Source organism: Manis javanica, chromosome X (genome assembly GCF_040802235.1).
Source record: "Manis javanica isolate MJ-LG chromosome X, MJ_LKY, whole genome shotgun sequence".
Taxonomy (NCBI): Eukaryota; Metazoa; Chordata; class Mammalia; order Pholidota; family Manidae; genus Manis; species Manis javanica.
Window position 1 is genome coordinate 98,334,837 of NC_133174.1, and position 23,539 is coordinate 98,358,375.

The 23,539-nt window shown below is 35.9% G+C and overlaps 2 protein-coding genes across 9 annotated transcripts in view; both read right to left on the reverse strand.

The window, feature by feature from the left end:
* Positions 1–16,718, reverse strand: part of RBM41 (RNA binding motif protein 41) — a 96,826-nt gene extending 80,108 nt beyond the window's left edge. For 3 of the 6 annotated variants that reach the window (XR_012127591.1, XM_073228149.1, XM_036991400.2), the window contains exons 1-5: positions 16,589–16,718; positions 13,630–13,746; positions 12,877–13,069; positions 12,199–12,403; positions 10,233–10,304 (exon numbers count right to left, since the gene is read on the reverse strand). Coding sequence is in view for 5 of the 6 variants with exons in the window: in XM_073228149.1 (XP_073084250.1) it covers positions 10,233–10,304; positions 12,199–12,403; positions 12,877–13,069; positions 13,630–13,746; positions 16,589–16,596 (595 nt within the window). In the remaining variant the exon portion in view is untranslated. Of the gene's footprint in view, positions 1–10,232; positions 10,305–12,198; positions 12,404–12,876; positions 13,070–13,629; positions 13,747–16,088; positions 16,350–16,588 lie in introns of all 6 variants that reach the window. The other 3 variants (XM_073228150.1, XM_036991401.2, XM_036991402.2) reach the window with 2 other exon arrangements.
* A 1,909-nt stretch (positions 16,719–18,627) lies between these two features.
* Positions 18,628–23,539, reverse strand: part of NUP62CL (nucleoporin 62 C-terminal like) — a 67,040-nt gene continuing 62,128 nt past the window's right edge. For all 3 annotated transcript variants that reach the window (XM_017640368.3, XM_017640367.3, XM_017640364.3), the window contains one exon: positions 18,628–19,533. In XM_017640368.3, the coding sequence (XP_017495857.1) occupies positions 19,490–19,533 (44 nt within the window). In that variant the 3' untranslated portion in view covers positions 18,628–19,489. The remainder of the gene's footprint in view (positions 19,534–23,539) is intronic.

The following is a 23,539-nucleotide window of genomic DNA, read 5'->3' on the forward strand; positions in this document are numbered from 1 at the left end:
AACCAATTTTTCAGACCACAAAGGCATAAAACTAGAAATAAACTGTACAAAGAAAGCAAAAAGGCTCACAAACACATGGAGGCTTAACAACACGCTCTTAAATAATCAATGGATCAGTGACCAAATCAAAATGGAGATCCAGCAATATATGGAAACAAACGACAACAACAACACTAAGCCCCAACTTCTGTGGGACACAGCAAAAGCAGTCTTAAGAGGAAAGTATATAGCAATCCAACCATATTTAAAAAAGGAAGAACAATCCCAAATGAAAGGTCTAATGTCACAATTATGGAAATTGGAAAAAGAAGAACAAATGAGGCCTAAGGTCAGCAGAAGGAGAGACATAATAAAGATCAGAGAAGAAATAAATAAAATTGAGAAGAATAAAACAATAGCAAAAACAAATGAAACCAAGAGCTGGTTCTTCGAGAAAATAAACAAAATAGACAAGCCTCTAGACAGACTTATTAAGAGGAAAAGAGAGTCAACACAAATCAACAGTATCAGAAACGAGAAAGGAAAAATCATGATGGACCCCACAGAAATACAAAGAATTATTAGAGAATACTATGAAAACCTATATGCTAACAAGCTGGGAAACCTAGGAGAAATGGACAACTTCCTAGAAAAATACAACCTTCCAAGACTGACCCAGAAAGAAACAGAAAATCTAAACAGACCAATTACCAGCAACGAAATTGAAGCGGTAATCAAAAAACTACCAAAGAACAAAACCCCCGGGCCAGATGGATTTACCTCAGAATTTTATCAGACATACAGGGAAGACATAATACCCATTCTCCTTAAAGTTTTTCAAAAAATAGAAGAGGAGGGGATACTCCCAAACTCATTCTATGAAGCTAACATCACCCTAATACCAAACCCAGGCAAAGACCCCACCAAAAAAGAAAACTACAGACCAATATCCCTGATGAACGTAGATGCAAAAATACTCAACAAAATAGTAGCACACCGAATTCAAAAATACATCAAAAGAATCGTACACCATGACCAAGTGGGATTCATCCCAGGGATGCAGGGATGGCACAACATTCGAAAGTCCATCAACATCATCCACCACATCAACAAAAAGAAAGAAAAAAACCACATGATCATCTCCATAGATGCTGAAAAAGTACTTGACAAAGTTCAACATCCATTCATGATAAAAACTCTCAGCAAAATGGGAATAGAGGGCAAGTACCTCAACATAATAAAGGCCATCTATGAAAAACCCACAGCCAACATTATACTGAACAGCGAGAAGCTGAAAGCTTTCCCTCTGAGATTGGGAACAAGACAGGGATGCCCACTCTCCCCACTGTTATTTAACATAGTACTGGAGGTCCTAGCCACGGCAATCAGACAAAACAAAAAAATACAAGGAATCCAGATTGGTAAAGAAGAAGTTAAACTGTCACTATTTGCAGATGATATGATACTGTACATAAAAAACCCTAAAGACTCCACCCCAAAACTACTAGAACTGATATCGGAATACAGCAAAGTTGCAGGATACAAAATCAACACACAGAAATCTGTGGCCTTCCTAAACACTAACAATGAACCAACAGAAAGAGAAATCAGGAAAACAACTCCATTCACAATTGCATCAAAAAGAATAAAATACCTAGGAATAAACCTAACCAAAGAAGTGAAAGACTTATACTCGGAAAACTACAAGTCACTCTTAAGAGAAATTAAAGGGACCACTAACAGATGGAAACGCATCCCATGCTCGTGGATAGGAAGAATTAATATCGTCAAAATGGCCATCCTGCCCAAAGCAATATACAGATTTGATGCAATCCCTATGAAACTACCAGGAACATTCTTCAATGAACTGGAACAAATAATTCAAAAATTCATATGGAAACACCAAAGACCCCGAATAGCCAAAGCAATCCTGAGAAAGAAGAATAAAGTAGGGGGGATCTCACTCCCCAACTTCAAGCTCTACTATAAAGCCATAGTAATCAAGACAATTTGGTACTGGCACAAGAACAGAACCACAGACCAATGGAACAGACTAGAGAATCCAGACATTAACCCAGATATATATGGTCAATTAATATTTGATAAAGGAGCCATGGACATACAATGGCGAAATGACAGTCTCTTCAACAGATGGTGCTGGCAAAACTGGACAGCTACATGTAGGAGAATGAAACTGGACCACTGTCTAACCCCACATACAAAAGTAAACTCAAAATGGATCAAAGACCTGAATGTAAGTCATGAAACCATTAAACTCTTGGAAAAAAACATAGGCAAAAACCTCTTAGACATAAACATGAGTGACCTCTTCTTGAACATATCTCCCGGGCAAGGAAAACAACAGCAAAAATGAACAAGTGAGACTATATTAAGCTGAAAAGCTTCTGTACAGCAAAAGACACCATCAATAGAACAAAAAGGAACCCTACAGTATGGGAGAATATATTTGAAAATGACCCATCTGATAAAGGCTTGACGTCCAGAATATATAAAGAGCTCACATGCCTCAACAAAGAAGAAACAAATAACCCAATTAAAAAATGGGCAGAGGAACTGAACAGATGGTTCTCCAAAAAAGAAATACAGATGGCCAACAGACACATGAAAAGATGCTCCACATCGCTAATTATCAGAGAAATGCAAATTAAAATGACAATGAGATATCACCTCACACCAGCAAGGATCGCCATTATCGAAAACACAAACAAAAACAAATGTTGGCAAGGTTGTGGAGAAAGGGGAACCCTCCTACACTGCTGATGGGAATGTAAATTAGTTCAACCATTGTGGAAAGCAGTATGGAGGTACATCAAAATGCTCAAAATAGACTTACCATTTGACCCAGGAATTGCACTCCTAGGAATTTACCCTAAGAATGCAGCAATCAAGTATGAGAAAGACCAATGCACCCCTATGTTTATCGCAGCACTATTTACAATAGCCAAGAATTGGAAGCAACCTAAATGTCCATCGATAGATGAATGGATAAAGAAAATGTGGTACATATACACAATGGAATACTACTCAGCCATAAGAAAAGGGCAAATCCTACCATTTGCAGCAACATGGATGGAGCTGGAGGGTATTATGCTCAGTGAAACAAGCCAAGCGGAGAAAAGAAATACCAAATGATTTCACTCATCTGTGGAGTATAAGAACAAAGGAAAAACTGAAGGAACAAAATAGAAGCAGAATCACAGAACTCAAGAATGGACTAACAGGTACCAAAGGGAAAGGGACTGGGGAGGATGGGTGGGTAGGGAGGGATAAGGGAGGGGGAGAAAAAGGGGGGTATTAAGATTAGCATGCATGGGGGGATGGGAGAAAGGGGAGGGCTGTACAACACAGAGAAGACAAGTAGTGATTCTACATTTTGCTACTCTGATGGACAGTGACTGTGAAGGGGTATATAGGGGGGACCTGGTATAGGGGAGAGCCTAGTAAACAAAATATTTGTCATGTAAGTGTAGATTAATGATGAAAAAAAAAAGCAGTTCCTGTGTGGTGACCTCCAATGAGTTCTACACAATGATATAAAGGGCATATAAAAGTGTAGGCATAGGGTCTGTTTGTGTTTATACAGGCGATCAAAGCCTAATTTGGCTACCCTGAAAATGAACTAAGATACAATATGAAAAAGAACTTCCAACATCAGCACTCTCGGGAAGACTCATGCCAGATGACCATCAAAAAACCCCAACAAAGATCCATGCACTGCTACAGGTGTAGATGCACTCATCCCACCAGTTCCTGGACTTGCCATGGGAATGAAGAAGGAGATATCTAAGCTGGCCTGTGCATACAAGTAAAACAACAAATTTGACTGGATCTAAACTGTTGGAACTCAACCAAGAATTAGGAGAAGTACAAATTGTAGCGCTCCAAAATCTGACAACTACAGACTATCTACTGTTAAAAGAACATATGGGATGTGAACAGTCCCCAGGAATGGGTTGTTTTAATTTGTCTGATTTCTCTCAGACTGTTCAAGTTCAGTTGGACAATATTCGCCATATTATAGATAAGTTTTCACAAATGCCTAAGGTGCCTAACTGGTTTTCTTGGTTTCACTGGAGATGGCTGGTAATTACAGGTATGCTTTGGTTACGTAACTGTACTCCTATTATGTTAATGTGTGTGTGCAATTTAATTAGTAGTTTAAAACCTATACATGCTGAAGTTACTCTACAAGAAGGTATGTCAAAGAAATAATCAATCTTCCCAGGTTTTCTTTCACCTGCTACTTCTATAGCTTTTCTTCTTCCTTCCTAATTATAAGCCTTAAGTAGAATTCGTGCCTCATATCGAATTTACCGAGTATCATAATTCTTCCAAGTGGTAAACACACCTCAAGACAAATGCTGGGCATAGAAGCCACAGGGCAAAAAATATGCAAAGAAGTAAAAAGCTAACCTTTTCAAACAATAAGGCTTCTCTCTCACTTACCAACTTAACATTTCCCTGTATGGCCCCGGAAGATGACTGGTTAGCCAGAGACGGGTAAGATTCCTCAAGGGAGGAACAACCTAAGACAGGCACAGTCGCAGGGGGGCCATCAGGTGAGAAAATGGGGATCAACAGAGGTGAGGCTTAGAACCCCCTCCCCCCCGTTCTGAGAGAAATCTTTTGCATACGTGGATGTTTTATTGCCCTTGTCTAGCTTGGATTAACACATAGTCTACAGGCACACACCTGATCATCTACATTTGCTCTCTTACAACACTAAACTATGTTTTCTACCTTTATCTTGTATCTACCTACCACTTCAGCATTTTATTAAAAATAATAATAATACAGAGAGAAATGTGGTATCCACATATAAATCAAGTATAAAAATCAAATGAATATTCATATTTGAACTGTTTATAGTTCATAATGCATGATCAAAACCAAAAGCCTCTGTGATGACTGCCCTTGTAATGTTCACCATGTAACTTATTCACTATGTAAGAATTTGTTCTCCATGTAAGAAATTGTTCGTTATGCTTCAGAAGATTGGAGACTGACGAAAATTAGGCTTGGGGTGGATTAATGATTGTGCATTGAGCATTGACCCCCCTATACAGAATTTTATTGTGGTTAACAACCATTTGATCAATAAATATGAGAGATGCTCTCACACACACACAAAAAAAGTACACACTTCCAATTGTAAAATAAATAAGTAACCGGGATGTAATGTATAGCATAAGGAATATAGTCAAAATATTGTAACAACTTGGTATGGTGATAGCTGGTACCTAGAATTATCATGTATATAAATGTTAAATCACTGTGTTGTACACCTGAAACTAATGTAATACTGTGTGTCAACTTCCCTTCAATAAAATAAAAAAAAAAAAAGAAAAGCTATGGGGAGTCCTTCAAGCTGAAATAAAGCCACTATACAGTAAATCAACTCCACACAAAGAAAGAGCCGTAGTAAAGGTGACTATATCAGTAAACATAAAAGACAGTATAAATGTACTTGTTTCTTTTTCTTATCTGACTTAAAAGATAAAAGATATCTGCATAACAAAATACTTATAAAACTGTGTTGATAAGCTTAAAAACTGTAAAGATAATTTTTATGACAATAGTAGAACAGAGGAAGCAGAGAACAGAGCTAAAGAGAAACAAAGGTTTTGAATATTACTGAAATTAAGTTGGTAATAATATAAGCTAGTTAAAAACTGCTAATTATAATCCCAAGGGCAACTATAAGAGAATAACTCGAGAGAAAAGTAAAAAGGCAACAATTAAAATGATATACTAGAAAAACCTATTTAACATGAAGGAATAAATGGAGTAATAGAGGAACAAAAAAGATACAAGGCACACAGAAAATAAATAGCAAAATGCAGATGTAAAGCCTACCTTATCAACAGATTCCAATTGAATACATTAAATATAAATGAACTAACACTACTCAATTGGAAGAATATATATAAAAAAAGAAAACATCTATTTGCTGTGTACAAGAGACATAGTTCAGATTAAAATTTAAAAAAAGGTTGAAAGTAAAAGGATGGAAAAAGACATTCCATGCAAAAGAATCGAGAAAGAAGAATACAAGAAATTTGAGTCTTCTATTTTCCTTGGTAAGTCTAGCTAAAGAACTATGAATTTTGTTGACCTTTCCAAAGAGCCAACTTTTACTTTGTTGATTTTCTATATTTCATTTATTTTTGCTCTATTCTTTATTATGTCTTTCATACAGCTTGATGTAGGTTTAGTTTTCTCTTCTTTTGTAGTTTCTTTTTTTTATTAAGACTTTATTTTTTCAGGGCAGTTGTAAGTTCACAGCAAAACTGAGGGGAAGATACAGAGATTCCCCACATACAACTCATGCATAGCCTCCCCTATTAATAACATACCCCAAATGGTACATTTGTTACAACTGATGAATTTCCATTGACACATCATAATTTCCCAAAGTCTATAGTGTACATTATGGTTCTCTCTTGGTAATGTACATCCTATGGGTTTGGACAAATTTTTATAGTTTCTTAACACAGAAGCTTTGAATATTAATTTGAGATCTTTCTTCTTTATTAATAAGGGTACTTATAGCTAAACTATCCCCCTAAGCACTGCTTTTTACTGCATTCCATAAGTTTTAAAGTATGTTAAGTTTTGTTTACATTCATCTCAAAGCATTTTCTAATGTCCCTTGTGATTTTTTTGATCCATTGGCTATTCATTCAGCAGAGTGTTGTTTAATTTCTGTATATTTGTAAATTTCCTAGATATCCTATTGTTGATTTCTAATTTCATTCCACTGTGAATGGAAGTAGTGAGAGTGGACATCCTTGTCTTATTCCTGACATTGAGAAAAAGATTTCAATCCTTCACTGCTAATTATGATGTTAATTATTAACATAAATATATAACCAATTGATTTCTGACAAAAATGCGGACAAGCAAATGGAAAATGAATACTGTTTTCAAAAACCAGTGCTGGAACAACTGGACATTCATAGGCAAAAGAGTGAACCTTAACCTAATCCTCACACCTTATATAAACATCAAGTCAAAATGGATCATAGATCTAAATGTAAAATATATAACTATAAAACTGTTAGAAGAAAACAAAGGAAAAAATATTTTTCATAATCTGCTTTTAGACAGAGATTTCTTAGACATGAAAAACAGCATGATCTATGAAAGAAAAGATTGATAAACTGAATTGTATCAAAATTTAAAACATTTGCTCTGAGGCAAAATCTTGTACAATGAAACTACAGAATGTTGCTGAAGGAAATTAAGTACACAAATAAATGCAAAGACATTCTCTGTTCATGGATTGAAGATCTGATGTCATTAAGATGTCAACACTACCCAATGTGATCCACAGATTCAATGCAATCCCTGTAAAAATTCATTGAGTTTTTTTTGCAGAAAGAGAAAAATCCATCCTAAAATTCATATGGTATCTCAAGGGACCCCAAATAGCAAAACAATCTTGAAAAAGAAGAACAAAGTTGGAGGTCTCATATTTTCTGATTTCAAAACTTACTATAAATCTACAGTAATTAAAACAGTGCAGCACTGGCATAAAGACAGACATATAAACCAACAGAACAGAATGGAGAGCCTCGAAGTAGACTTTCACATTTATGGGTCAAATGGTTTTCAGAGAGGGTGCTAAGACCATTCACTTGGGAAAGGACAGTCTTTTCAACAAGTAGTACTGGGAAAACTGGATATCAACATGCAAAAAATGGAGTTGGACTCTTACCTTTTACCATATACAAAATTAACTCCGAATGGACCAAAGACCTAAACATAAGAGCTATAACTATAAAATCCTCAGAAGATAACATAAGAGAAAAGCTTTGACATTAGATTTGGTAATGATTTATCAGATATGACACCAAAAGCACAGGTAACAAAAGAAAAAACTGACAAAATGGGCTTCATCAAAAATAAAAGCTTTTGTGTAGAAAAGGACACTATCAACAGAGTGAGAAGGTAACCCATGCAGTGGGAGAAAATATTTGCAAATCTTATATCTGATAAAGGATCAATATCCAGAATATATGAACAACTTTCTACAACTCAACAACAAATGAACAAACAACCTATTTAAAAAATGGGTAAAGGACTTAAAACATTTCTCCAAAGAAGATATACAAATAGTCAAAAAACACATGAAAAGATGCTCAACACAACTAGTCATTAGGGAAATGCAAATCAAAACCACAATGATACACCACTTCACACACATTAGGATGACTAGTATAAAAAAGAAATTAAGTTTGGCAAGGGTATGGAGAAACTGGAATCCTTGTACACTGCTGGTGAGAATGTAAAATGGTATAGACTTTATGGAATATAGAATTACCACATGATCCCACAATTGAACTTCTGGGTACACACTCAAAAGAACTGAAAGCAGGGACTCAAACAGATACTTATAAATCCAGACTCACAGCATTATTCACAATAGCCAAAAGGTAGAAGAAACACAAGTATCTATTGACAGATGAATGGATAAAGAAAATATATATACATATGACAGAATATTACTTAGCCTTAAAAAGGAAGGAAATTCTGACACATGCTATAATATTGATGAACCTTGAGGACATCATGCTAAGTGAAATAATTCAGACACAAAAAGACAAATACTGTATGATTTCACATATATGTGAGGTACCTAGAATAGTCAAATTCATAGAGAAAGTAGAATGGTGGTTTCCAGGGGCTGAGGGCAGAGGGAAAGGGGGAGTTGATATTTAATGGGCATAGTTTCAGTTTGGGAAGATGAAAAAGTTTTGGAGATGGATGGTGATGATGGTTACTGAACAATGTAAATATACTTAATGCCATGGAACTGAACACTTAAAGAATGGTTAAAATGGTCAATTTTATGTTAGGTATATTTCATCACAATTTTAAAAAAAGTTTGTTTTGTAATAGACACTGTTAAGATAATGAAGAGATAAGATACAGACTGTGATGAAATATTTGTAAATCAGTTATCCAACAGAGAATTGTGTTCAGAATATATAAAGAACTCTCAAAAGTCATCAGCAAGAAAATAAACAACCCAATAAAAAAATGGCAGATTTCAATTGACATTTCAGCAGACAGGATATAAGGATGGCAAATAAGCATATGAAAAGATGTTCAACATCATTAGCCATTAAAGAAATGCAAACTAAAACTACAATGAGATACCACTTCACAGCTATTAGAATAACTGAAATAAATACCAACAATACCAAATGCTGACAAAGATGTAGAGCAACTGGAACTCTCATACATTGCTGGTGGGAATGTAAAATGGTTCACTCACTCTGAAAACTGATTTGGCAGTTTCTTATAAAGTTAAACAAACACTTACCATATGACCCAGTAATCCCACTCCTAGATATTTACCTTAGAGAAATAAAAATTTATGTTCACAAAAACCTGTACAAGAATGTTCATATCAGTATTATTCATAATCACCATAACCTGCAAATAGACCAAATGCACTTCAATGGGTGAACAGCTAAACAAACTTTGGAACATCCATACAATGGAATGCTACTCAGCAAAATGAATGAACTATTGATACACAAAACAACTTGGATGAATCTCATAAGAATTACACTGCATGAAAGAAGCCACTCTCAAAAGATTACATAGTGTGTGATTCCATTTATATGACATTCCCTAAAAGACAAAATTACAAAGATGGAGAACAGATCAGTGATTGCCAGAGATTATGGGTGGAGTTGGGAGTGACTATCAATGGATCATATGAAGTAGTTTAGGGTGATGGAGCTGTTCTCTATCTTGATTGTGGTGTTGGTTACATGAATCTACGTGATTTACATGATTTATGATTCACAGAATTGTACACCAAAAAAAGAGACAGGCAATTTTATTGTAAGTTCATTTCAAAAAGAAAAGAAAATATTAGCTATCATCATCATCGTCAATAATTATACTTTACTGATTAATAGAAATATTCAAAATTCGTTGTGAAACAGGATTTAAACATCATTACAGTAATTTTGTCTGGTATAACAACTTAAAAGTATAGAGAATAAAATCAACAACACTAAATGTAAAAGCTTTACAATATCTACTAACTCCTCTCTTTATTATTCTATATCAGAATAATATGTTCCCTCTGGATCATTTCCTACAAACATTGTCATATACTGAATATGGAATTCAATAAGCACTCAATGTAGAAGTCTTGGGCCCTATGTTACATTCCTAGATCTAACACTGTAAGAAAACTCTCGACTTGCCTTTTGTGCCTAATTTTATCTTCCTCTTCATTGAGGTCATGTACTTGTCTGCACTTGTCTTTTTGTGGTATGCTGTGAAGGTTTAAAGCAAGGAGTTTCAAAGATAGGAAACAGAACAGATTCATACACCACCCGCCTCCCTCCCCAAATAACAGGTACTGCTCTAAGTGATTTACATGTATTACCACACTTAATCCTCCTAAAGCTCTATAATATAGCTACCATTAATACTTTTATTTTATAGAAGAAGAAACTGAAGCAGAGTTGGAACTTTCCCAACATCTTACAGTTAGTAAGTGGGGGAGCCAGGATTTTCCCAGCAGTCTACCTCTAGAGCTCAAGTGCTTAATCTCTATGTTGTAATGTTTCTCCACAAAAGGCTGTTCATTTGTTCTTTCCGTCTTTCCTTCACCACTGCTCTTCCATGTCTATGGTGTCTCTATCTCTAACAAATCATCATTCATTCTCACGGCTGTACCTGTCTTCTAAGCATAAATGATTCCTGATTCTATGTATCGAGTTCTGACCTCTCCTTTGAACTTCACTGTTGTATTTCCAACTGCCTCCTCAACATCTGCATTTAATGATCCTGCCAGTCTTACAAATTCAACATGTGTAAAATCAAACTCAACATCTCGCCTCAAAATTTCTCCAAAAAGGTTTTCTTAATTTTTCCAATTATTAAGTGTCATAGCCTTGAAAATCTGGATTGTCTTTGACACTTCCTCTCCATTGGCCCTCCTCCTTTATTCTCTGTCAACAAGTTTTACCAATTCTTCCTTTGTAATGCCATACCTACCCCTCTTTCCAATTCCACTGCCATCATTGTAGTCCAGGTCTTTAGGCCCAAATGACCATAATACCTTCTGAATCATTCTCCCTCCTTCCAGTTCTTCCTTTCTCTCAACCTGTTTATTGGCCACCAGGTTAATAAATACTAGTTTTCATTTTCACATACTCCTTTTACCATGTTACTCCTGGCACAAAAACCTCTAACCATATCCAAACTAACTGAATAACTAACTCTGTAGAGTCTATACTACCCACCAAATAAGTTCAAAATGTTTGGCTACCTTTCTAACCTTCTCTCACAACACCCCCAAACACGCCATAGTGCTCATACCATCTGCTGCAACTGAAATGCCATTCCCTCTCTTTCCTAAAGAATAGGTAGTATAGTAATAAAAGAACACTTAAATCTTACCTCCTCTGAGAGGCCCTCTTCAGTCATGCCAATGCAAGTGGCCTTTCCCTCCTCTGAACTCCTATCAGCACTTATCAACTGTACCTAACATTGTTGTTAATGTTATGTTTCTCTCTCCAGCCAGAATTTAATTGGCACAAAGTCAGGAACCATTTCATAAGCCTCTGTGCACCTTCCACAGGGCCTAGCAAAACTTACTGGTTAAACAAATTCTTTCTGGTTAAGACACACACCATTTATCCATATATTTTGTGCTAATTTATAGCTCACCTAAAGACCCTTCAAATCCAGCCTCACCAACTTTTTTAGTGTCATCTCCTGTCATTCCCTGCAATGTCCTATACTTCCTGCCACATTGAACTTTTCACTGTTCCGTGGAGACACCACTCCTTTTGCAATCCTGTTCCTATTCACCCATTATCTCCCCCTTATTTACCTGACAAATGCCTTTTGATCCATCAAGACTTAATGCAAATGTCACCTCTGACTCCTCCAACTGGACTTAAATATTCTATGTTCTGTGCTCCCTCAGCATTTTATTAACATCTCTATAATCGTAATAGTGATTTCCATGTTGTCCTGCGACTATGTCCATATTTGTCTCTCTCATGGGATTACATTACTCAAGAGTAGTGATAGTTCGTCTTACCCCTACTTCCTTCACTAACTGCCCTCCCTTCACTAACTCTTCATAGTTAATGCCCTCACATTACATCTTTCTCTCTGTGAAAGAACATATCAAAGTCAGTGGCAATCACATACCTTGGTAATAAAGAGCCTTGAGGAAGGAGTGACGATCAGCTCCCTGAAATAAAGAATTTTCTATTTCCATTTCTCGCCGGGTCAGCTGCTTGCTCTTTGCAAATCTCTGGGGTAGGCAAAGGATGCGCTGGCGCTCTGAGATCCTTTCTTCAATATCTTGAAGACGGTTCTGTATTGCTTCAGGGGTTGCCCTCAGTTTCGTCCTCTGAAACCAGAGAAATGAGATGGTATATGTCACAGTGGACACTCCCTGAGAGTGATGATCTGACACCTCAAATAAGAAAGATGACGAAACATAGCCAATAATATTGTAATATTCTGGTATAGTATCAGAGGTAATTTTACTTACCGTGGTGAGCATTTAGTATGTGTACAACTGTCAAATTACTATGATGTACATCTGAAACAAATACAATATTGTGTATCAAGTATATTGCAATTACAAAAGCGAAAACTTTAAAAAAAAGATAATGATCAGGGCTCATATATGATTGTTTTGTGGGTATGTTAGCTAAGAAGTCAAGGGATGGCTTCTTTTTTGCTAAGGTCCCTATTGTAGAAATCAGAGAAGATTCAGACACAAAGCTCAGTTTTTTGACAAATAAAAATGAAAAGGTTTTCAGTGCTAAATGAAGAGATCTTGCTTGTTATTCTCCAGAAAAAAATTGCCCCACTCACCTTTTCACCTGAAACATGGCTCTTCCAGATCAAGATTTCTGTTTCACTGAGCCCTAGTTCCCTGAGGGAAGCAGTTTCCTGGTCCTTCTCATGCAGTGTCTGGAACTGGGACAAAGTCATAGTCCCAGCTGCTTCCTTCCCAAAGGGCTTGTACATAGTACCAGGAGCAAAGCTCTCTTTTTTAGATACACATCTGTAAAAGAAGCAGGAAGAGTAAGAACATCTTCAAGCTATCAGTTCTCAGAAATGGGGCTCACCGTTAAAACAGGCACAATGAAACTCATCAGCAATTTCTCTCTCATGTTTTATTTCTAGGCTGAAACACCACTGCAATGATATGGACCTCCCTCAATAGTCTCCTCGTCTAGGACTAATAAATGATTGAATTAAATACTTACTTATTGATGCACTATGCATCACACACTGTGCAAGGCACTGAGGATTTAATAATAAAAGGGATAAAAATGACTTCTGCTTTTGAGGAAGAATAGTGGAAAAGAAGTAAATAAACAGGCAATGATGATACTGGGTTATAAGTATGTTAAGGGAAGACATAGAAAAGTTACATAGCTCAGATTTAGTGGTATATGGGAGGCTTCCAAGAGGAAAAGACACAGAAGCAAAACCCTACCTATTAAGCAGAAGTTTGCCAAGGAAAAGGGGTGGGACAGGAGTGTTCCATCCAGGCTTTAAGAGGATCTGTTACCTGGAGGTGAGGGTCTGTGATACTCTATTTGTAAAATCAATACCTACTCCTCAATGGACACAGAGGTATCAAGTTGATGCTGAAGGAGGCTTTTCAGCTGCCTCTCCCCTTCTGTTTCCAACTCCTCCAGGACATGTTCATCACTCTTCACACAGCTATTTATCCTGGAATAGATATAAGAATATATACAGAAAGTAGAAGAGACTGTGAATCTCAAAATACATTCTTTATCTAAATGATCTACCATTTGTGACCCCCATTATTCAAAGACACTTCTCTAACTATTCATTAGCCTTTATCATTCACTCCATAAACATTTATTAAATACCTACTTACACACAATGTACCATGCTAGGTACTGATGGAGTCAAAGCTATTCAAGACATAGCCCCTAGCCTCAAGAAGTTTGCAATTTATTTAGGAGAGGGAATATATATATATATATGTGTGTGTATGTGTTGATCTGACCTTGCCTGGTGGTTGGGAAAAGAGAATAGAATAATGGTAAAAGAAGCATATGCCAAATTAGTAGGAGTTCACAGGAGGGATAATTGGGACTGGGGGTGGTAAATGAAGACTTTGGAAACATAAGTAATTCTTAAACTGGCATTGAAGGATTGGGTGTGATGAAGGAAAGAATAGGGAGAGCAAGTATGAAAAGACAGAAATATGTTCTAGAGTATAATGAGAGTTCAATTATCTGGTATTCATGTATGAGAGCACTGGGAGATAATCCTGGAGGGGTAATTAGAGTCAGATTGTGAATGGCCTTAAATACACCAACTAAGGGGGCTGGACCTTAATGCACAGGTAGTAGAAAGTAATTTATTAGGCAGTTAGGTGACATGGTACAAGTGATGGTTTAGAAAAATGACTGTGATGATAATATGCCTTATGGATTAGTAGGAAAGAATCCAGAAGAACTACTTGGGAAACTATTTAAATTTATCAAGCATAAAGTGATGAAAGTCCAAACTGGAGTGGTACTAGTGAAACAGAAAGGAAGAGTTAGATGAGAGAGGCCTTTTGAAGGTAGGGTTAGGGGAGAAGTAAAAAACAGCCATGAAATTTCAAGTTGTATAACTGAGATCTGATGGTACCAATGAAGGAAAGCGGGCAGCTCCAGATATTGTTTGGGAATGGGAAAGCCAGTTGAGTCAACTACCTACTACAACTGAAACACCAGCATGAAGTATCAGGAATACTTCAAAGACATATTGAGCCTGAGGTAACAGCAGAAGTGATACTGGCTAAAGGAAAGGGAGAGATGATGGGATAATTATTGCAAAGATGAGAGTCTGAGGCTGAACATGGAAATCTTGAGTCATCTGTGTTGTCAAGATCTAGAGCTGTGAGAGAGGAAATCTCCAAAGGAGAAAGTATAGAAACAGATGTGAAGAGAGTCAACATTAATGGTAATGCTAATATGAACTAACTAAGCTTAAGTAATTGAAAACTCATATTAGAGTATAAAGGAATGGTATGCAACAACATATAAAGACAAACCAAAATGAGTTAACTCCATGAGGAGAACAAATATTAAAACCTTCCTTTTAAAATAGCCTTTTACTGTTGGGGTTATGATGAGGCCTGGGAGATATATCTCCCATAATTATAAGCAAGAGTCTCATGCTCTAGAAAGACACAGACCTATTTTGGAAATTTAAAGAATATCCTTAGGCCCAGGGTTTTAAAAAATTCCTTTTAAGTATCTTAACTTTCATTTATTATTTAGAATTCAAGTTTTTGGTTAAGTTTTAAAATGCATTTGAAATGAATAAACTATAAATACAACAGTACGTATGAATCTCAAAAAGAAGTAAGTGAAAAAAAGAAAGCAGGCGAAAAATTCATACAATGCGTCCATTTACATAGAGTTGAAAAATGGATAAAACTAGCAACATTCTGCTTAGGGATAAATTCATATGTGGTAAAAGGGTTTTTTAAAAAAAGAAAGGGAAAGGTTAAGGTACAATTCTGGATTGTGGCCCCCTTGGTGGGGAAGGAAGGGAGGCGAAGCAATCAGGCAGGGGCACACAGGGGACTTCTATTTCCAAAGCCTGTAGTGGGTACGAATCTATTATTATTCTTTGAAGTATGTACACATTATTTTGCATATGTGAAATGTATCATAATAAACATTTTTCTAAAGTCATTTCGAGGCAGGGAAAATCAGAAAGTTTTTTTTAAAGATGCAGAAACTGACAGTGCAGGACAGCATAATATCAGCAAGAATTTTAAATGCATCTCCCAGTTCCAGAGTGATTATTCTGCTTGCAGAGAGAATATAAAACTAATTTAAGGAGGATCCTTTAAAAGGCTTTGTGTACTGTCAAGAACTGTGAAGCTCAGGCTTTTAACAATGATCGGCCAACTTAAAACTGCCATTCCCTGAAGAACCAGAAGGGGGAGCTGCTCGCAGTAGTGCCTTCCTTTTCCTACAATATATCGAACCAGTTTTGTACTTTCCTTCTAAATTTGTAGAAACAAAGTATCACTTGCTTACTTTAAGATCTGAAAGTGCTACACGCTCTCTGGCCCGAACAAGTCTTCTTTAGTACACCAACACCGCACATATACGCGCCCACCCTAAGCCCCTTTCTGAGGATGAGGTGGAGATAGGGCGCGACAGGGAGGAGCTGGCCTGGGTTTCTCCGGCGCAGGGCATCAGTCGGCCAAGACCCTTTTACTTGGCTGGATCCGTCTGATACAGGAAGAAGCCACAGCATCTGCCCAGCTCCTGGGGCCAGCGCCGTGGCCTGGATGCCTGTGCGGGCAAGCCATTCCTCAGGGAACCGCAGCGGCGGCGGCCCTTCCTGAACTTCGCCCCGCAAGGCCTTTTCCAACCCGTCTCCCTTCCTCCCTCCTCCTTTGTTTTCCCGCTCACGCGAAAGCGCATCCCGAAAACGTGACATACCCTAAACACAAAGTAGTAAAAGCCATTTTAAAAGTTAAATGATAAAAAAAAGGGCTCCCTTCGCAGCTTGCTCTCAGACAAGTCCTTACCTCTTCATGTTTCCACAGGCCCCTACATCTAACTTGAGTAAACAGGCCGCGGACTTCAACTCCCAGAACTCTGTGCGGCCAACTCTAAGGGGATTGTGGAGATGTGCGGTGCTCTGGGAATTGTAGTAGCACCAAGCTAAAGAAATGGAAAGAATACGTATTGAGTTACCGGCATGTTGTAAATTGTCCGAATATTTCTTAGTTTCTCGAACAGGTTAAAGGCAACACCCACAATATACGGCTCGTAAATCTAGGAGTCACCTTTGACTTCTGACTTTCTTATCCAGTATCACCAAATCTTGGCTCCTCTAATTTCCTTCCAATGTGTTTCTGAAATACCTGCTGGCATAGGGTGGAATTGCAACTAGAAAGCAAGGACATAAGGAAGTACTCCATGTACTTGTGTATAACTGGGGCCAGTCTGAGTGGTTGGTATCAAGGGACATTCAGAAAATTGCAGTGGAAGAAAAACCAGACTATTTCTAGCTCTGCTGAACTTACAACTGTGGAATGATAACCCCTTGCCCACAGCATCCTCTCCCTGCTTTAATAGGATATCAGACAGTATATAAAAAGCTTTTAAGATTTCCAGATGTTATTCATGGGCACAATGATCTTACCATGAGGCAATTTCACTATTTCATTCCTAGAAGAATTTTTGACAAACTGAAAAATATGCCTCATTTGTCTTTCTGACAATTTAACAAGGTTAGTTTAATTAAGCCAGTAGTTCCTCCTTAACATGGACATATTTTCAGCATTTGTCTTTTTTAGGTGCTTTGTTCACAGCACACTAATGATGAATACATTACAAAGAAATTATAATTTCCAGATATGGAAGAGATGCTAAAACCACAAATCTCTTTAACAGGGATAGCATCACTTATCTAATATTAAGAGCGAACAACTGTGCACATGTCTTCCAAATTCTTCAAATGAGATAGCATAAATGCTGTTATAGAGAGAATAAATATAGAATCTTTTTCAAAGGACAAAAAAAAGTAGGTAAGCACTGGGAAAGTGTTCACAATAAATTGTAAGGATCCTCCTTGGTCTTTAACAATGTTTAGGAGGGACCAAAACTCCAGTACCTAACATAAATATTGCCTTAAAATTACCGGCCAAAAAGAGGTTATTTTTGATATTCTAATTAATATTTTTTCAACAATGTCATGTTTTTTAGACATGTTAGAACCAGACAGAAGGAACCTTAGAGATGATTTAGTCCAAGGCTCTGGATTCCAGACAGTACATGGAGATGTACCAGTAAATGTTACAATGTTACTGCATTGATCTGGAAGCCATTTGCCATCCACTGGCTTCATCTATGCCTGGGGGAAAAACACTACAACTCTAAGTACAAAATCAATAGGACTACTGTAGTCTCCTCCTTCTTTATTTTATTGAGGAACTTTACAGTATGCATTTTCTGCTAGTGAAAAAACATAAAGGTATTGCAAAACTGCAGAGAAATGAAAACTAGTTCCTTTCAGTTAGGAATACCTTAATATGGTCCAACTCTTTCATGTTATAGACAAAAGATTATGCCCAAAATGAAATTGTTTGTCCAGTTAATTAAGCAGGGATAAGACTAAATCTATTGTTTCCTCTAATACACTACACTTCTCTTCACTGAATGTGGGACATAATTTATACACAAATTTCAAGAGTTGAATCTCCAGAAGTAATAGGGAAAATGTCTTCATCTAGCATGTAATAGTAATAATACTGACTCAAAAATTAGACATTACTCAAGATTATATTCATCTACAGTCATCATCTACAAAATTAAATGGTCTCTGGATTATTTTCATATTTACCTGATAAGAAGCTGCTAACTCTGAGAACTCTGAGTAGGTAAAAAGAGGAGACCATGTAAGTTCTGATATTTAGTTTACTCATAAGGTGATGAAAATCACTAATACTCACTTCAAATATATTTCCTTCCCGTATATATACCCCTTAGGATGGCCACATGCAGTGAGTACACCAGAAATTCAGCTCAGTAATTACAGACAACTAAGCTTTAGTCACTCAGAAACTTTTAAGTAATTTATTTTGGTGTTATGCTTTTATTTTTTAGAACATCACCTTTATTTATGACTTAGAGGAAACACAAGAGATCAAACTGTTTCCAAGCTAAGAACAAGGCTTTTTATTGAAAAATAAATACACAAAAAACAACTATAAACCTTATGCTAAAGCCAAATAAAACACCAGGATATCTGTACATCAAATACAGATAAACTGTCTGAATCTTACCCTTATAAAATTTATCTACCTCAAGTTTGAAATCCTCCTTAACTTTTCCTCCCTACCCTGAATTTCTACAGCACATTTTCTGTAATTTGTAGCACACTTCCTTGTAGTGTCTATACTGTTTTTATCCAGACAGGCAAAAATTGTATCTCAGACTAAACAGTAAGTTCCCTTAAGAAGAGACTAATCTAACATTATTCACCAAATGTTAACGGGCACCCAGTAAAGACTGTCTGGCATTTATTTGTTGGCAAATATTTCTCTGTGATCCAGTTGAGCCAAAAAGGATGATGTGTGCTGATGTTAGGCTATGGAATCTAGCAGAGTAAGATACTAATTATTTCTGTATCTACACAGTCAATATCTAATAGGTTGCTGCCTAGACAAAAGGGATAATGTACTTTTGATTTTTAAATGACTAAGAGTCAAACTACAGCATAATGCTCAATAGCACAATATTTAAATTGAAAAATAAAAACATACACGCACATTTTATTACAACCGAAGATAAAATAGTAATTGTAAATAGTACTCTATTTAACATCATCAAAATGTATAATCCTAAAACAACATGCTGAAGATTTGGTCACTCAATCAAAATCAATTCTGATTTTGCGTTCCTGCTCCTTGCGACGTCAATCCTCAAAATCCTCTGCTACCTCTTCTAACCTTCCTTTGCAGCATGCCTATGGGGGAAAAGTCATGATCATTAATCTGAGGTCAAAGTGCCCCAGGAACATAATAACTTACATTCTCCTTTCCACATATGATTTACAAAACTTCACATTATAGATTATTTAACAGCTTTTATGTACTAAAAAATATACTTTTTTATGTATTAGAAAATACACTTTAGATAAGAAAAATATCTGTTTGGAAGCTGTGAAAACAGTGCACAAGACTGTTCTTGATTTGCTCTCCCTAGCTTTCAGGCAAATAAGTCTACTTGACATTTATGTTTTGTTGAAGATAAGTGTTAACCATCTTTTACTAATTATAGCCTAAAAGTGTCATACAGGGTGGTCATTAAATTGAGGGTGTAGATTTTTATAGGCCTTTGCTGCTTGTAAGCAAATTAGTACATTGAGTATATTTACATTTCTGTTCCTTTCTAATGCTTTAACTTGGTGGTCCTTATATGTGCTCAGGGCAAAGCAACACAAAATACCAATAATTTCACCATATAAAACAGTAACTTTTTGTAGTAAAAATAAGCTGTTGAAATCAACATGATAATGTGAGGTTTTCTATTAACATGCACAAATAAACTTGGTCATTTGTTTTAGTATTCATTAAAGCTCACTAACTGATAAGTAATAACTGACAGCAAAGATTTAAGAAAAACTATGCAATTTCAAACATATAAGAGAAAAACTAAAAATTTCAAACAACAGACTCTAATTTTATTCAGTCCATTGATAAAGCCCCAATGTTATTCAGCTTTGAAAGTATAATACTTAATCCTATCTTAATACACGTAGGCATTCTGCAAGATTATACCTTAAGAACAAGTGATTTAAATGATGATTGTCTACTGAAAAGATAAGAAAAACCGTTATATTCATTGAGCCTGGTAGAATGCATCTCCTTTTTGTTGTAGTAACTAACTGCAGGGTACAATTTTTTCCCACTAAATAACATTTCTCGATATGATAGAAGCACAAGTGAGCACTACAACAAACCATTAACTTGAGGCCAGAATTTGCTGACTGATACATATTAAATGCAAAGGAGTACATTTACAAAAATTTTGAAAATCCGTGAAATGTCAAGAAACAAGCAGCATTATTAAGACAGTCTTATGATAAACATTTTATCATATCTCCAAACTGAATTCTCAGGACTATTTCTTTCTGTATTAATATACTTAAAATTTTTTAGGAGTTTGATTCTTTACAGGCAAAAACTACACCTGGGCACTTGACTGCTCAGAGTTCTGGTCCCATGATATATGCATCAGTGTCCAGTTCCTGTAGTCCTATTAAATTATGTATCATACTAGAAGTAAAATGCTAGTAATAGTCAAAATTTGGGGGGAAAGTACACCATATACATTTTGATATTATTTAAAAATAATTGTATGAATATGAACATGAAATTAGAAAACCAATTCCATTCACAATAACATCAAAAAGAATCAAAACACTTAGAAATAAACTTACCAAATGAAATACAAGGCCTATACATTCAAAATGACAAAACACTTCTAAGAGAAGTTAAAAAGGTATAAAAAAATGAAGAGCTAGTCCATGCTCATGGACTGAATCCATGCTCACAGACTGGGAAACTCAATAATGTTAAGATGATAATTCTCCATAGATTGATCTATAAAGTCAATGTTATCCCTATGAAAAGTTCAGCAGGCTACTTTTGTAGAAACAGACAAGCTTTAAAATTTATATGGAAAGGTAAAGAACCTAGAATAGCCAGAACAATCTTGAAAAAGAAGAATATATTGCAGGAGTTACACTTCACAACTTTAAAACTTACTACAAAGTTACAAAAATCAACTGGTATTAGCATAGGACAGCCATATATACCAATGTGACAGAAAGAAAGTCCAGAAATAAAACCTTATTTTTGTGGTCAATGGGGGAAAGCACAGTCTTTTTCAACAAATATAGCAGGAACAACTAGGTATCTATATGTAAGTGAAGTTGAAACCCTACCTCTAACTATGCACAAAAAACAACTCGAAGTGGATTACTGACCTAAATATAAGAGCTAAAACTGTATTTGGGAAATAAAACACAAATGTCAATCAACTGACGAATGGATAAACAAAATGTAGTATGTCCATACACTGGAATGTTACATAGAAATAAAAAGGAGTGAAGTACATGTTAAAACAGATGAACTTTGAAAACATTAAGCTAGACATAAAAGGCCACATGTACTATGATTTCATTTATATTAACTCTCCAGAAAAGGCAACTCTACAAAGACAGAACATAGACTTATGGTTGCCTGGGCTTCAGAGTAGGAATGGAGATTAACCACAAGCAGGCAAGAGTAAACTTTTGGGGGTAATAGAAATCTTCTAAAACTGGAAGCTTTAGATAAATAGCCTTTGTTTAATATGGTATATTTGTGTGATTAAAATATTTCTTAAAAATGACTCCTCCCACCCACCAAAAGATTCTGATAAAACTGCTTTCAACCAGCCCCGCTCTGATAGGAGACAGATGTTTTCTTCATTTAAGACTACTTGCAAATATTTTAGGTAAAGATTAAAGGCTTTCATAGGAAGTTATGAAAATAATCAATTTGGTCATTAAACCCAAACACAGCTTTCTACTGTAATTATTTTTATGTTAATTTATATATATATAAATATTAGATAATATCAAATACACTGTCAAAAGAAATAATGTACTCTCATAAACATTGCCATAGTATGCCTCTTATTCTCTTTCTAGAAAAACAATTGGGGCAATAGGAGAAAAAAAAATGTCCTGACAAAAACATAGTCAAAAGCCACAAATAGGCAACTTAGAAAAGGAAATACAAATTGTTTGTAAACATTTTTTTTAAATATTTAATTTCATAAGTAAACAGAAATGCAAATTAAACAAGGGAAGTATTATTTTTACCTATAACTTTCAGAAGGAATGATAATGATGATGGTATAGTAGTAATAATTATGAAAGTAGCAATAGTGGAAGGACTGCAGAAAAATGTGTACTCTAATGAATTGGTGGTAAAATTATCAATTAGTACAGCTTACTCAGAAGAAACTATAAATCAAAAGCCTTTAAAACAGACATTACTCCTAATTCAGCATTTTAACTTCTAAGAATTTTATCTATGTCCAATATCCATGGATGTACCCTAGAACTTAGCTACATCTAGGTTCACTGCAGCACAATTTAAAATAGCAAGTTAGAAGCATTAACTAATACCTAACAATGGGGTATTAAATAAACTAAGGTTATTCATAAAATGGAAAGTTTAGCAGCCATTATAAATGTAGAATATTTAATAATATGGAACAATATTCATGTACATGTTAGCTTTGCATCTCTTTTTCCATCAAAAACTGAGTATATTGTGCTGTGTACATATCAGGGAACAAATAAATTAAAAATGTATGCTGGCTCCCAAGTTCAGGTCAGACACTGCTGACTTCTGAACACAGAGGAATAACCAAGGCACAATCTTTATCATCAAGAAGGTTAAATTTCAGTAAGGGAGACAGACAAGTAAATAAATATTTGCAATATTGTATGATAAATGCTGACAATATCATACATAGAAGAAGCTATTAGAATGATGAGTCAAGGAAGCCTTCATGGAAGCAATAGCCTGACATGGGAGCAGGTACCCAGGCACACAAAAATGGGGTGGGGTACGCCAGGTAGAACAAACTGATCATCTAAAGATATGAAGGAAAGAACATTGGGTATTTGCAAAACTATAAATACTTCTTGAAATGCTGCAAACAAGAGAAGAGGTTGGAGAAACAGGTGGGGGTTGGATTATACAGGGTACTTTGTATATTATGGAAAGGAAAAATTCATCATTGAACAATGGGAAGTACTGAAGGGCTTTAATAAAGGGATGGCTGGGAAAGAGTATCATATCAAGATGTCTGGCAGTCAAATAAAAGTGAATTGGAGTGGGCTAAGACTGGGGAAAGGAGATCAGTAAGGTCTTTAGTTAAAGACGTAAGCACATGCATTTATTGCTGCC